Source organism: Onychostoma macrolepis, chromosome 17 (genome assembly GCF_012432095.1).
Source record: "Onychostoma macrolepis isolate SWU-2019 chromosome 17, ASM1243209v1, whole genome shotgun sequence".
Classification (NCBI taxonomy): domain Eukaryota; kingdom Metazoa; phylum Chordata; class Actinopteri; order Cypriniformes; family Cyprinidae; genus Onychostoma; species Onychostoma macrolepis.
Genome location: NC_081171.1, coordinates 16,767,734 through 16,784,247, shown reverse-complemented (window position 1 = coordinate 16,784,247; position 16,514 = coordinate 16,767,734). Strand labels below are relative to the sequence as shown.

Genomic DNA, 16,514 nt, shown 5'->3' with positions numbered 1-16,514 from the left:
TGAGTCTTATTTACTGTTGTTTGTCCAAAGTACATAAGCACAGAAATAAAAAGACAATGTCCAAGGCTGAGAGAAAGACTAAGCATAGTCAAGGCTAGAGCAGATCACGTTTTAGATTGTGTGTTCCTCCCTGCCCTCGCTACATCACGAGCGAAGATACACAGTCTGTGCGTGGTCTGCTTGGGAGCGAAACACGCTGAGTCGGCTCTCGAGGGGGCCGACTGCCCGCATTGCAAGCAGCTTCCCCTGCGTACGCTTCGCTCCCGGGAGGCTCTCTTTGAGGAGGGAGCCTTCGCCAGCATTCCCCGTGGTTCTCGTGGGGTTTGCAGCTGGATCTGGTGGAGGGAATGGAGACGGGCGAGTCCCTATCTTCTTCCTCACCCGCCAGATCCGCCCGCTCTTTGGGGTCGGAAGCCCATTCTGCGGCTACTTCCCCCCGGGGAGCGGGCTCGACGCTCCGCCTATCTTCCTCTGAGGAGGTTGATGTGGAGAGCGTCGAAGATTCGCCCTCTCAGTCGCCCCAGTATGAGGAGTTGTTGGAGGTGGTTATTCATGCGGTAGACAAGTTAAACATCGACTGGCCCGCCGAGAAACAGGCTGAACTGCAAAAAAGTAAATTAGATGAGCGGTTTCTGCGAACTAAGCCGCCACCTCCACGCCAGAGCCTGCCTTTTTTTCCCGATCTCCACACCGAGGTGTCGAGATCGTGGGGGAAACCATTCTCAGCCCGCGTATTCATCCCCGCCTCTAATTATTATGGTAATGTGGCGAGATTGGATGAACGCGGTTATAGAACAGTGCCGCGGGTAGAGCAGACACTTGCCAGTTATCGGTCCTCCGACGCGGCATTGTCTCTAAAGGCTCCGGTCTTGCCCTCCAAGCCGCTAAGAACAACATCAGCGCTGGTTGGGCAAGGGGTACACGGCAGCAGGTCAGACATCTCAAAACTTAGGAGAGCCGCTGATTTATCTCTCTCCGCGCCACTAAGGAGACCGCCCGTGCCATTGGGTGGTCCATGGCAGCTCTGGTGGTGGCGGAGAGGCATTTATGGTTGACCCTGTCAGATATGAAGGAGAAAGACAGGGTCTTCCTCATGGACGCCCCGCTTGCGCCTTCTGGTCTGTTCGGCGACGTCAATTCCGTCGTCGACAGATACCAGGAGGCTCGTAAACAGGTGGCGGCGTTCCAGCGGTTTCTCCCTTGCTGTTCTCTAGCTCTGGGGACTCCCGGGCGGGGGCAGTCCCAGCCATGTACAAGCTCCTCATACAGGGAGGTTCAGAAAGTGAACGTCGCCTCTCGCGCTCCCCCACAAAGGGACCGAGATCAGCGGTGCTCTAAGCCGGGGGCTTCTAAGACGAGGCCCGACCTGAGGGTCGTGCTGCACTCAAGGAAGCCCTCGACGAAGCGGCCCTGACGATCACGGGTCAGGACTGCTAAGGGCGGCCCATATTGGGGAAGAGTGGGTTGCATCGCATTACAATGTCCGTCTCTCCTCAGAGCCCTCAGGAGATCAGCCTGCTAACCCTGCCAGAGTTCCAGGCGGCAGTGGTCTCCAGCGAGCATATCTCTCACAACCTCCCACCACGAAACGTAGCGGAGCTGAGATGCTCGCCACCCCCTCAGGGGTCTCTACAACAGTTAGCTCGGTTGTCTCCTGCCGGTCCTCCGCTACAGGGCACCGAGCTAGCAGCTCAAAGCACACCAGAGGCCAGCCTCGAGAGGCTGGTTCCCTTAGTAGATTATTTAGCAGCGTGGAAACTACTGCCAAATGTATCTTGTTGGGTCCTGCAGACTATAGAAAAAGGCTATCGTATCCAATTCGGTGCTCCACAGCTGCCATTCAGCGGGGTCTTTCTCACATTGGTGGACCTCGAGCAGGCTCTGGTATTAGAACAGGTAGTAAATACTCTCTTGATGAAGGAGGCCATCGAGGTGGTCCCTCCTCGCGACAGAGAAAGCGGGTTCTACAGCCGGTACTTCATTGTTCCAAAGAAGAATGGGGGGTTGTGCCCAATTTTAGATCTACGTCAGCTGAACCGCTCAGTCATGCGACTGAAGTTCAGGACACTCACTATCAAGTAGGTCATGTCTCAGATCAGGTCCAAGGACTGATTTGTCACGATAGATCTAAAAGACGCATACTTCCATGTCTCCATCCTTCCCACTCCCAGGAAGTTCCTGAGGTTTGCTTTCAGGGGCGAAGCTTACCAATATCGGGTTCTTCCCTTTGGCCTAACACTCTCACCCCGTACTTTCACAAAATGTGTGGATGCTGCTCTGGCTCCACTGTGACTCCAGGGCATCCATATACTCAACTACATCAACAATTGGTTGATTTTAGCTCAATCAGAGCAGATTGCGGTTCGGCATCGAGATGTCGTTCTCGCTCATATGAAAGAGCTGGGGTTAAGACTAAACGCCAAGAAAAGTGTACTTTCTCCATTACAGAGGACCACTTATCTGGCCGTGGTGTGGGATTCGCCCACGATGCAGGCACAGCTGTCTCCTGCTCGTATCGAGTTGATCCTCAACGCAGTCGCGAGAGTCAGGGAAGGCCGGTCACTCACTGTCAAACAGTTTCAGAAGTTGTTGGGTCTGATGGCAGCTGCGTCCAACATGATAGCTTTTGGCCTGCTGTATATGAGACCCCTACAGTGGTGGCTCAAGTCCAAGGGGTTCTCCCTGAGGGAAAAGCCGCTTCGCATGATCAAGGTCACGCGGCGGTGCCTATGTGCCTTGGACATGTGGAGGAAACCTTGGTTCTTGTCTCAGGGAGCGCCTTGTCGCCGTGTAACGCTAGCGACCGACGCGTCCCTCACCAGTTGGGGGGCGGTCATGAGTGGCCGCTCGGCCCGAGGTCTGTGGAGTGGCCACCATCTAACATGGCACATAAACTGCTTGGAGATGCTAGCAGTGTTTCGAGCTCTGAAATATTTTCTCCCAGACCTAAGGGATCGCCATGCGTCGGTGCGCACCGACAACACAGCAGTGGTCTTCTATATCAACCACCAGGGAGGTCTGCGTTCGCGCCCCTTATGCAAGCTGGCGCACCAGATACTCGTGTGGTCCCAGGACAAACTACTCTCGCTGAGGGCAGTGCACATTCCTGGGCATCTCAATGTGGGAGCAGTTGTCCTGTAGAGGCAGGGGCCGAGGCCCGGGGAATGGATGCTTCACCCCGAGGTGGTGAAGCAGATATGGAGAATATTTAGCCAGGCTCAGGTGGACCTATTTGCGACTCAGGAGACATCGCAATGTCCCCTCTGGTTCTCGCTGACTCATCCAGCTCCACTAGGGCTGGATGCCATGGTACAGATATGGCCGAGGCTTCGTCTGTACGCTTTTCCCCTGATCGCTCTGCTCCCGGGAGTTCTGAACAGAGTGCGCCGGGACAGGGTTCATCTGCTGTTAGTAGCCCCGCTCTGGCCGGGCCGAGTATGGTTCTCGGACCTGATCTCACTCCTCGACGGCTCTCCATGGGAGGTTCCCGTCAGGAGGGATCTCCTCTCACAGGTGGGGGGCCCCGCCCTGAGCTGTGAAAGTTGTGGGTGTGGCCCCTGAGGGGGCACAACTCATAGCTTCCGGTCTCTCAACCGAGGTTGTTGAGACCATTCTCCAATCCAGAGCTCCCTCAACGAGGAGACTTTATGCTTTGAAGTGGAAGCTTTTCAACTCTTGGTGCGGAGACCGCCAGCTCGACCCAGTTAAGATATATTACGTCACCCGCCCGTGATGTCTCACCCATCTATTGGACTGATTACACATACAATTCAGAGTCGGTCACGCTGAAGGCGTTCCCATTGCGTTTTCGGACGCAGCGTCTCGTTCCCTCGAGGAACCATGGTTACATGCGTAACCTAGAGACGTTCTAAAGGTGCTGTTGACATGAAATTTTCACCAGATGTCTGTAACAATCCAAGTAATCCATACATACAAAAAAAGCAAAACAAATAAGTTCAGAAATGAAGTTCTGTGTAATAAAGTGGAATGACACAGGGAAAAAGTATTGAACAAATGAAGAAAGGGAGGTGCAAAAAGGCATGGAAAGCCAAGACACCAGCTGAAATCTATCAGTAATTAGAAAGCAATCCTGCCCCTTGTCAGTGGAAATTAATATTAGTTGGTTCAGTCCCAACTGATGGCCTATAAAAAGGTGTTTCATGACCAACGTGTCACACAAGAAACATTTCATGATGGGTAAAAGCAAAGAGCTTTCTCAAGACCTTCTCAATGTTATTGCTGCAAAACATACTGATGGCATTGGTTACAGAAGGATTTCTATACTTCTGAATGTTCAAGTGAGCACTGTTGGGGCCATAATCCGGAAGCGGAAAGAATATCATTTCACCATAAATTGGCCATGACCAGGTGCTCCTCGCAAGATTTCTGACAAAGGAATAAAAATAATTATCAGAAGAGTTGTCCAAGAGCCAAGGATCACTTGTGGAGAGCTTCAGAAAGACCTGGAATTAGCATGTATAATTGTTTCAAAGAAAACAATAAGTAATGCACTCAACCGCCGTGGCCTGTATGCACGCTCACCACATAAGGCTATAAGCATGTTGAAGCTCGTTTTAAAGTTTGCTGCACAACATTTAGACAAGTCTATGAAATACTGGCAGAATATAGTCTAGTCAGATGAGACAAAAAATTTTACTCTTTGGATGCCATAATACACACCATGTTTGGAGGTCAAATGGCACTGCACATCACCCCAAAACATCATGGTGTAGCACTGGTAAAATTCATATAGTTGAAGGAAGGATGAATGGAAAAAATGTACCGATACATTCTTGATAAAAATCTGCTGCCATCTACCAGGATGATGAAGATGAAATGAGGGTGGACATTTCAGCGAGACAATGATCCCAAACACACAGCCAAGGAAACTCACAATTGGTTTCAGAGAAAGAAAGTGAAGCTGCTAGAATGGCCAGCCAATCACGTGAGTGACTTGAATCCAATAGAAAATTTATGGAAAGAACTAAAGATCAGAGTTCATAGAAGAGGCCCATGGAAGCTTCAAGATTTGAAGACTGTTTGTGTGGAAGAATGGGCCAAAATCACACCAGAGCAATGCATATGACTAGTTTCTCCATACAGGAGGCGTCTTGAAGCTGTCATTACCAACAAAGGCTTTTGTACGAAGTATTAAATCAATTTCAGTAAGCGTGTTCAATACTTTTTCCCTGGGTCATTCCATTTTATTACACAGAACTTATTTGTATTTTTTTTTTCTTTGTATGTATGAATTACTTGGGTTGTTATTGACATCTGGTGAAAATTTCATGTCAACAGCACCTTTAGAAATATATTTAATGAGAAAAATGGTGACGTGTTCAATAGTTATTTTACCCGCTGTATATATATATATATATTAGTGCTGTCAATCGATTAAAAAATTTAATTGCGTTAATCACAGTCATGGACTGTGATTAATCATGATTAATCATAAATTTAAAATACTAGGATTTACCTGTAAATGTGTTGAAATAAAGAAATGCATGACAAACTAGTTTAAGGAAACAGAACCTTTCACACTTCTGCCAGGTATGAGACATAGTCCTTATTATTCTTTTGTTTTTATTCAGCCATTATCAGCCTTTATACTGGCAATAAAACGTTTACCAAGCCACATCACTTCAATCCCAGTATACATTTACCCAACTATTATCAAAAGTATTTCTAAATAAATACAACAAAACATTTTCTTGCGACCTTACATGAAGTATTATGACAAAATGCATTATGAAGAAGAATTGGACCTGTTCTGCAGGTGCATTAGAGCTAATATTCGCATCATGCTTCATAAGACAATTTATGAGATTAATAGTACACTTTTACTCAGAACTCACTTCAAACCACCATCGAGTGTTTGTAATAACTTCCTTTTGCAATCACATGTGGAATTTGGTCGTTTACTGTTGTTAAGATATGCTATTTATAGCCTTTTATATCGCTGCACAAATTAGCATTTCAGATGTACACATTCACTCAAGAAAATCACATACAAATATCCTATCGTAATCGTGTGTTTATTATCTTATACAATCTATAGTGGCTGTTGTCATGTTTATTACTGCTTAACATGTATGCTCTGGCTGAAACTAACTTTGTTTGTGATGTTACAACCGCCTCTCCGTTCTTAAGTTGCCAGGTATACATTCCAAGTATAATACACATTAGTAAAAGGATCTATTTTAGCTCAAAAAAACGTAACCCACGGCTCTGTAATTTTTCCTGTGACTGTATTTTCAAAATAGCCACTTTTTTTTTTTACCCTAACCAAGAACTATTATCTATTTATTTGTTTGTTTGTTACTTCTTGTTAGGCTTATGCTTAAAATGGTAAAAAACTAAATTAAGAAACTTAGTTGCAGTATTCTCTACAAACACAGCAAACATGTAAACAGATAAATAAATTACATACATTTTCATCTCAAGTACATTCATTTGCTGGATAGCAAGACAAAAATTCTGATTAAGAAATGGTTTTATTGTTTTGATGAATTATTTGTGCTGCTCCACAGTGCCAGAGTACATGCCCTCTCCTCACGTGTCCCCTGTGTCCTCGTCCTCACTCAGAGTGAGCTGGGAGACGCCACAGGACAAAGACGTCAGGGGCAAAGTGACTGAGTACAGAGTCAACCTTCACCAAGAACAAATGTTCAACCCATATGCTCCACCTATAGTAACACAGGTATCCATTTCAGCACATTCAACTTTTTTTTTTTTGATAGAAAAGGGCCACTGCCAGAATATTCTGATGTGTTGGCACACAGCTTTGAAGCTTCTGTTGCTATATTGTCTTGTACTTTGCTTCATGCATCACACAGAACACTTCCTGTTGCTCCAGTTTTTCAATTTTTTTTCTCCTTCTTTCATTGATATGTGTTGCTGTATTGATAAAGAAAGCCATTTTTTGTCCCCAGTAACCTTCATTTCTGTCCAGTTTTATATTTCCATAGCTTGTGCCTTGTGTCCCAGTATGCATGTGGCGTGGGCTGAACTGTCCAAAAAGGTCTCCTCTATTACTCATGTGAATCTTTGTGTTTTTTTTCTTCGTTCGGGTAGCAAACCTTTAAAGGTTAAAGTAGCGCCGTCTTCCGCATGTTAGTCTGTATTTAAAGCACTGTTTTCCATATCAGGATCACCTTTCCTGTCTTCGTGGCAAATGTTTCAAGGATGTTTTTTGAGATTACTTTTCCTGAACAACCCTCTTTTTAATTGGATTTCATTATCTTAGATCTTAATTAGTTTGATAAGTGTATGTTAGCATTGATGATGTTTTCAATCAGTAACCTGCAGATATGAACTTTTTTAATAAATATGTCAGGTCAGGCAGGTATTGAAAGCTCTGAATGTGTGATCTTTGCGGTGCGTGTCTACATACTTCTTATGAGCGGTTGTAAGAACTATCATTGACATGATCAATTGCTGAAATATTGCATGTACTTACCGAGTACACAGCTTTTCTAAATACTACATCGCTGTTTTTTCTGCCTTATTATAAAGCTGAGCAATCTGAGGAAATAATCAAAGATACTTTCTTAGGTTGTTCCTCTCTTTACCTTGAAAAATTGGGAAAAACTATTTATTTAGTAAATTGTTGTTTCAAATGGTTTGTTATAAATTTCAGTGAAAAGGTTCAAACAGTATATTCACCAATTCATGTACATCACCAATCAGAAGTATGCCCAAAAGTCCTTTTATTTTTAATAGATGGCTAAACTGTAAAAAAGTATTTTTTTAATGAAAATGCTAAAGTCAAAATCTGTAAAAGTTTTAATTCATTTAACATCACATTATATGTAATTATACTGTAAAATATTGTCAAATGTGTAGTTTTTTGGAAGTGAAACTATGAATTACAGTATACTTTATGGTGTAAAACAGTAAAAGGACATTACCTGAACTCTGCTTAATGTATCACATGTGATTATATTTTGTATAAATAATTTATTATCAGTAATGCATGTTAGGGTGTTTGTTTCAAATTTGTAGTCCTTTAGCTCATGTTTATTGCATAAAATATCATAGTGTTTTATGGTGAATTTCTGGCAAACACAGCTGCCTGTTTGTGTGTGTGTGTGTGTGTGTGTGTGTGTGTGTGTTTTAACCTTAAATTTAACAGAATACTTTTTTTTTTACAGGACAGGTTTTATTACTGACTTCTAGTGTAACTGACTACATTTGCATAAAGGATAGCTTAATTGTAGTTGAATTGTTATTATGAATAACCGTTTTAACTACTTCACTTTTGTTGTATGTTCAGTTGTGAAAAGACAGAAATTGGGGAGGAGACAAATTGATGTGAAATTGATTCAAACTTGCAGTGTCCATGTGAGCACCATGGTTTAAATGATGACAAATAGACCTTGGCTCTGACTTTGTTGTCTTATTTTAAGTGTGTAAAAAACAGTTTCAGGTCATCTTTAAGTGTGAAATTGTGTGCTTGCGAGTATTAGTGCTGTGTTTATCTATATTTATTTCTATATTTTTTAAACTGTACTCAGTTTTGTATGTTTTCATGTTTTAGGTGCTGTACAGTGGATCAGCACAGGAGCGGAGTTACACGGCAGGAGGACTGAAGGCCTATGAGGAGTACAGTTTTACAGTTACTGTGTGCAACAGACAGGGCTGCGTGAGCAGTCCACCTGCATCAGGCCGGACTCTGCCCTCCGGTCAGTACCATACCTATAATGTACATCCAGTGTACCTTGCAAGCAGCCTTAGATGTTATGTTTTTAATTTTCTGAATCTATCATTCTCATTTATACCATTTACTGATTGGTTTAAAATGATCTTTCAGCAATGCTATATCATCCCTGATACAAGAACCAATCCAATCCAAACTATAAGAACCAATCCCAACTCTTCTACTCTTAAAAATTCACGGTTTATAATGGAGTACACACACAGTATGCGTGTGGCCACTCAACATCCAATTACGTGTGAGCACTCTGATATATGTTGTCGTTGAAAGGAGAAAAACCTGAATAGGTGTTAATTCTTATGTTAATATTAATGAAGTGCCTTTAATGGAAAGTGTCTGTCATTGCTCATAGTCAGATTGTTGAATAGGTCTCCCTCAGTGAAGGCCGGGCCAGACCACCTTTAATTGTGTACATAAACCCATCGGTGAACTGGAGCACATATGGTCTGCCCTGCTCTCAATTGAGGGAGGAAGTCTTTTATCTCAAAGGAATACAAACTAAAGCTATTTTAGATTCACTCTCAGGTTATCTCTATTATTTTCATACTTTAAAATTGATGAATTTTGAATAGTCAAGCAGTCAGAGGAAGGAAGGTTCGTTCCTTACGCAATTTCTGAAAGTGTGTCATCAAGAACACCATTTTATTTTTTATCAGGCTTTTCTGCTGTCTCTCTGTCTGTCTCTCTCTCTCTCTCTCTCTTTTTCTCCCTCACTCTTGCTGCCACCTTTTATATAGTAACTATATACTGTATTTTATTTTTTACTCGTATATAAAATAGAATTCAATTTTAGTTTTTGACATTATTTGATTCGTTTTATTTTTATTTACTGTGTGTTGTGAGTGAAATTTGTGTGTTATGTGTGTGTTGTTATTTGTTTTGCTTTTTGTATTTTGTTTTGTTTTGTGGATCCAGATTTTGCAGAGTAACAAAAGTTTACAAAATTGTTTAAAAACAGTTCTTAAAGGTGGGGTAAGTGATTTCTGGTAGCCAATGTTGACATTTGAAATCACCAAAACAAACACGCCCCTACCCCAAAAGGGTCTCGCCCCTGTTTTGATAGCTCCACCCCACACATACGTACGGCAATGATTAGTTCTGTGAAACAAAGCAAAACCAATGTTACTCACCTATCGAGAAGAAACAAAGCAACCTTGGATCGCAGGTCTTCCCGCTCCTTGAGTTCTCTCCAGTGCTGGAAAGCTGATCCGATATTTACACGGGTCCTACTTCTTGCCTTATCGTACCGTGTCTGCACCGGACATGAGCGGCGTGGCACGGCGCGACAAAATACTATAGAACTCATTATAATCAGTGATGCTGTCTACACTGGATGCCGCACCGCGACACGACACGACAAATCCCCGACAGTAAACTGCTGCCGCGTTCTGTTTATGACATATTGACACAAATTTCAAATGATTTTCAACGGTCGCTTTGTTGCGTCCAGTGTAGACAGACTGCGACAGGACAACTGTCGCATCCGGTGTAGACACGGTGTAAGCCTTCTTTTGTTCCGCAGATGTTTTCCTCTTTTGTTTTTTATCTGCCATCTCTATCTTTATGTCGTCGCTCGCCTCAGCTAATGTCCGTCATGTGCACTGATGAGCGCTCTCTCCTCTGCATCATGAGTAGACAATCCCCTTACTGCTGATTGGCTATACGTTTGTTTTGATACTGGGCCCGACTCAGTTTTCTAAAGCGTTTTTGAAGAAATACATACCCCACCTTTAAGCTCAATCACTTATCAGTATTACAATACACTGCATACTGATTGTTCAGCAATTATTAATGTGATATACATTTTTTTTATGCATAAATAGTAGATGTGTGATCCTCCAGCATAACACATGGATTAAAGATTAGGCAAAGTCTTGTAATAGGCAGTTAAAAACTCCTGTGTTACACTACGCATTTGTAGAACACATGTCACTTTTCCATCTTACCCGAAATATGTATTCTCATCTTAGCCTTTCCAGATTTGTCCTTTTCTTAATTGTACAGGAAGGCAGTGTACTTCCTGGCAATGACCAGCCTCATTTCCCCCTTCAGTTTTTTCCCCTTTGCCTTTGTTTTGCCATTTACACATTGATTCACGTGACTGCTTAATGAGTTAAACCAACCCCTCAGTCAAGATTCTCCACTCCGCTTCTTACTACTTCATTTGCGGCCCAAGCCGAGAAATTCATTGTGCGGCAGTAAAAACAATTTACTGTTAATTACAAGGAGAAAAATGTGCCGTAGCGCTCTCCCCGATTGCCATGAATCACCGCACACTCCCGGAGATTTATAAGGAATATGTAAGTAGGATGAATTAGCAGGGTTTAATAACAGAGGCACAAATCATGCAGCCTTCAAGGGCCTTTAATTGATACAGTGGAATGTGATGGGCATGAATCAGTCAGGCTCGCAGCGCCGCTGTAACATATGGTCAGCTCAATATGCTGCAGCCGATGGAGCTGCCGATGTCATCGGCTCTTCCATATGGCAGGAGACTTTTAACGCTTTGCTTCTGTTTATAGGGTTATTACTGAAGGTTTTTTTTGTCAGCATAGGGTATTGGTAGTTATATTCAAGGATATAAATATCAAAGTATTTGCTTTGATTCTTGTTGATCTTTGAGTGGAATTGTACTTTCGTTTTCATTGCGTGTGTGTGTGTGTGTGTGTGTGTTTTAATACCGTTGTGTTGCTTTTTCTTTCTTTATTTTTCATATGAAAGCTCATTTTATGACCACTTAAACTGAATTTGCCCTGTCTCCAATTCATTAATATTCTGCTCCCACACAAGCTGCTCTTAACGTCCTTACACACCTCCCGTATGTCTGAACAAACAGCACGCTGACTAACCCAACACAACCTGTTGTCTGGACCACTCAAGACTATGTCTCCCTCAAGCCTTGTTTTCACCCACTTCTCTGCCAGGATTTAATGTTGATGATTGCAATTTATTTGAGCCTTACCTCCGTTTTATGACTGTCTGTATACACAATGCACATCACTATTACATCAATGCACTATTAGACAGAATTACCATCTGTTCAAACCGAGAAGTCAGCATCTGCTTTCTCTGAGTGGAATGACATCAAATTGCTTTAAATAGCACACCACTGAAATGAGCAGAGACACTTAAGTTATTCATATCTTCATAGCAGAATGGTTAAACTGTAGATTAATGGTTCTCATAGCTATATAACACAGTAGTGGAGATAAACAGTTTGTTTCCAATAATTTGAACTTTATGAGTCAGATTAGTCTTTTAATTCACATTCTTTAAGGCAATATTTAATTGTTTTTGATTTATCTTTACTAATATGCACTGCGATGTCAGGTTTCATTGAACAGACCGGAAAGATCTCAGCAAACACAATATTTGATATTTTGTTCCTGGTTGGGGTCAAGGTTTTGGTTCCATATAAATCAATGAAAATTACATTAATCAGCAAGGCAGAATGTGACACAGATCAAAGAAATTTCTGCATGCATAGCAAGAGAGTAACTATTCAAAATCATTGTGCACAATCCATTTAATTGTTGGTTGGCAAGCTGCCGTGATTTGTTCAAATACATAAAATCCACAATTTATAGCCCTGTCAGATGCAAGATTCATTTTAAGACAATTTTCTTATGTACACTACCATTCAAAAGAATGGGAAGTGTAAGGAGTTTTTTGTTTGTTTTTGAGAAAAACATCTCTTATGCTTCCAAAGTCTGCATTTATTTGATCAGTAATACAGTAAAAACATTAATATTGTGAAATATTATTACAATTTAAAATAACTTTTCTTTGTGTGTGTGTGTGTGTGTGTTATTTTAGATTATACTGCTCAAAAATGTTCAACAAATATCCATAATCCTTCCAAAAAGCTTATCCTTTTTTCTATGTAAAAGGTACCATAATTCTCTTTTGAGCGCACATGCCCTCTCTGATGAGGACATAAGCCTGTAGCATTTTAAAAAGGAAGCACACTGCCGTTATTGATCTTGTTGAAATGTGAACAGCTAATCAAGAGTTGATGGCAATGTTTTATGTATATTACATCCATAAAGACAAGCAGAACAAGTGTACCCTGCCTGTACACATCGCATTGACTCGAAATACGGCATGCATATATTCCCCCCACCCGAGAGGGTTAGACAATTATGCATAAATCAATACTTTTCCTGTTACAGAAATAAGTATTATGGTTCCACGGAAAATGTCAGGCTGTATAAATACAGAAAACACTCAGGCCAGGCTGTAATTGGTGCTAGACATGTCTGTCTTTGACTTGGTCATTAATATGATGAAGACAATATTAACCTTTTTGTTGAGCCTGTGAGCCATGTCAAAACATTAAATGCGCTGGTTTGAAAAAGAAAAGATGAATTGCTTAAACAAGCTGCACTGCTGTGTTGTTTTCATTTTGCCTGTAATACATTAAGAAAAAAAAATTTTGTCAAGAAAAAAAATGTAAAACTCAATGAAAATTATGTTATCATTTACTCACCCCCATGTCATTCCAAACCTTTATGACTATTTTTCATATAAATGTTTTGAAGAATATCCAGGGCTTTTTAAAATATTTTGACCAGTTTTCTGAACTGGATCAATTGATTCATTAAAAAGATGCTACTAAAAAGAACAATTCATTCAGAAATTGCTGCTTCTGTAAATTATGACAGAATTATCATTTTTGGGTGAACTGTCCTTTTAATGAGTTTCCATCACCTGCAGACTGTTCATGAATAATCACTTCCTTTGTAGTACTTAAGGGCACGTGAAGCCACGTCAGTCACACTTCATTTTTACCGCCTTATGTTTTAAGGCAAAAACGATAAATGTCCAGCGAGACTTCACACAAATCCTATTAAATCAGCGGGAGGGATTTGAAATGATATCAGAGTTTCAATTATATAGACTCAAGTGCTATTGATTGAGTGTAATTTATGACTTGTGTGCCGTGATGGGCCTTGGAAGACAACACGTCCATTCCCTATGGAGGGTTTTTATTAGCGCTGCTGGTGTGGACGGCCTGACAGGCAGAGTGGGCTAAATGCACAGAGGATGTGTCAGGCCGAGGTAATTTACCTCCTCTCTGCCAACATGAGAGCCCCATTAGATCATTACAGCAGCATGCATGAAACTGAGCGATGACTATAAATGCACATCTCTTTTTTTTTCATTCTCATATCTCTCCATCCTTTCCTCCTTTCTGTTATGATAGCTCCGGCAAGTCTGAGGGCCCCTGCATTAAGGCCACTGAATACGACTGCGATGAAGGTTTCCTGGGATGCCCCGGCCGAGATCAACGGGCCTCCACCTCTGTACCACGTGGAACGGACAGATGTGTCTTTGTCTGATGCTCAGGGTCAGGTTATAAGGGGGAGACACTTCACAGGGAGTGGCTACTTCAGATTTCCCAGCTCTACTTTGCCTGTCAACACTGACTTCACAGGTATGGGGTCTCATCAATGCTGTATGTGCCTCAAAATATACTATTGATTGCGAAATGCAGATCAGTACCCATTATATTTACATAATGTGGTGTATTTCCAGGAGAATTCAGATATTCATCCAGTAAATAGTCAGATGGGCCATTTTTTTCTATTGGGGATTGATTGGATTGTGAAAATGGGTGTAACTTCTCAGAATTAAGCCAGGGGTTGTTTCAGAGATCGATCAAATTAATTATTATTATTTAATATATTAATGTATTTATTCAGTATTATTATTATTATTTATTTATTTATTAATGTATTTATTCATTATTATATATATATATATATATATATATTTATTTATTTATTTTTATTTTTGGAAAAACATGCACAGATTCATTATAAGACCAGTGACGCGTGTTCGTGTAAATAGGAAAATTTTGATTTCATATTGATTGTAGAGAGCAAATATTGATGCTGAGTAGACAACTAACAAACCTGTATTGTGGTTGGTGCAAAAATAAACACAGAATAAAAGCAATTTTCTTAAGGTGCGGTCACATTAACAAAAAATGTTGGTTGCCAATAAAGTAGCAATGCAAAGCTCACACAGCTGAATAACAACACAATTGCCCACATCGATTCCTATAGAAATGACTGTATTCCAAACTCAAATTTTCAACAAATAAAGGTAAATGTGACAAATTTAGTTGATGTGATTAGGAAATTATGAAAATTGGCAAATAATATATACATTTTTGTTGAATTTACAAATTATTATTTATTATGAAATTATTGAAATCGTTCAATGAATGTTGATTGGTCTACTGTTAACACAAGATAAGTATTCCAGGGACAAATAGAGTACAATCACACGTTTGTGTGTCCATTGTAAAGTGCCTTAATTTGCATTCCTACAATTGTGTTTCAGGCTGGTGCTAATGAGCAGTTAAGTAGTTTAAAACTTCATGAACAATTATTACCATCGAGACTAAATGTAAACTCTCTTGACATTTCTATTGATTTGTGTTGGTTCCAAACTAACTTTTCTTTCCACTCCTAAAGCATTTTCAAATGCTCACGTGGGCCGCTCCAACCCCATCGCTCTGCCCTAAACACTCTTTATTCATCCCTCACTCCATTCCTCACTCTTCTCCATACTGATGTATTAATGACTTCCATGATTAGACAAAGGGCAATTATACTTTTGTTTACAAACATAATTGGGGAATTGAGTTCCAAATGAATACAGGTTCCGGTTCATCTACTAATGCAAAAATCCTTCAGCTTGCCATTTGTTTAGATTACTTGCACTTTAATTGCGTTAAAAGCTCGGAAGGCGTTGCTTTAAGTTATCAGATTGGTCAGTGTGATGTGACAGAGGAGGCAAACATCAGATGACCTCCTCTGAGTGACATGGTGATACATTTTTAGCATGAAAAGTGATTCACAGGTGAGAATGTGCAGTGCAGAAGTGCTTTATGGCACATTGAGGCCCTCTTGCCTTCAGAGAGGTTTATGCCATTTTCTCTTCTCCATTCCCCAGCCTCTCTGTGCTGCATAATCCACAAACGAACATGAAACCATGTCATGTCGCGAGCCCTTTTTTGTTGGACACATGCTCTAAGATATCTGGGAAATCTGACTTTATTTATATTAAAACGAGGCAATTAGTAGATCCTCCCTAAGAAGTCGGGGACATTAAATTGCCTCCTTAAGGAGCGTGCATATAAATGGGTGACCCTTTGTGACCTTGCAATTTCAGGAAATGAATGGCCATTTCCCCCTCTAACTCTATTAACATTTAGCACTGCAATTTCCAGTTTTTTTCCTTAAATAATGACAAACGGATAAATCTTTATAAATCAAGCCCTGAGTTGAGTTCAGCTCACTCCCTAATTGATCAATGGCTGCAGTCAAAGTGGTGAGCTCGTCCTTGGGCCTGCTGGGATTATAAATGGCCACCAACTAATGAGGGAACCCAAAGAACAAACCAGAACGACAACACCCCTTTTAGCTGACTTTTCTTTTTACGCTTTCCACACCTTTAGTTCATCTGATTTTATTTCCAAAGTGATTTCAAATGCAGGTACTAAACGGCTTAAATGTTTGTGTTGTTGATTTCTGTGATGCACACAAAGATTTCCCTGCTGAAAACAAGCTGCTTGTTTATTGAACTTCGAGAGCTGGATAAATCGGACTGAAAAGCTCAATGGCTGAAATGAGGCATAATGACAACAGCAAAAAGCAATGAACAAATAGCATGCTCAGGGACAAATACTTTGTATATTATCGAAATGTAGCCAAAGCAATAAATTAAGCAAAATCAATGGTCATCTAATCTTGTGCTTGAAATGACTTTGTTAAAGGATGCATGT

The 16,514-nt window shown here is 41.2% G+C and overlaps 1 protein-coding gene across 1 annotated transcript in view; it reads left to right on the top strand.

The window, feature by feature from the left end:
* Positions 1–16,514, top strand: part of ush2a (Usher syndrome 2A (autosomal recessive, mild)) — a 220,568-nt gene that overhangs the window by 51,821 nt on the left and 152,233 nt on the right. Inside the window, exons 20-22 of the mRNA XM_058749724.1 lie at positions 6,531–6,700; positions 8,540–8,684; positions 13,923–14,153. Of these exons, the coding sequence (XP_058605707.1) occupies positions 6,531–6,700; positions 8,540–8,684; positions 13,923–14,153 (546 nt within the window). The remainder of the gene's footprint in view (positions 1–6,530; positions 6,701–8,539; positions 8,685–13,922; positions 14,154–16,514) is intronic.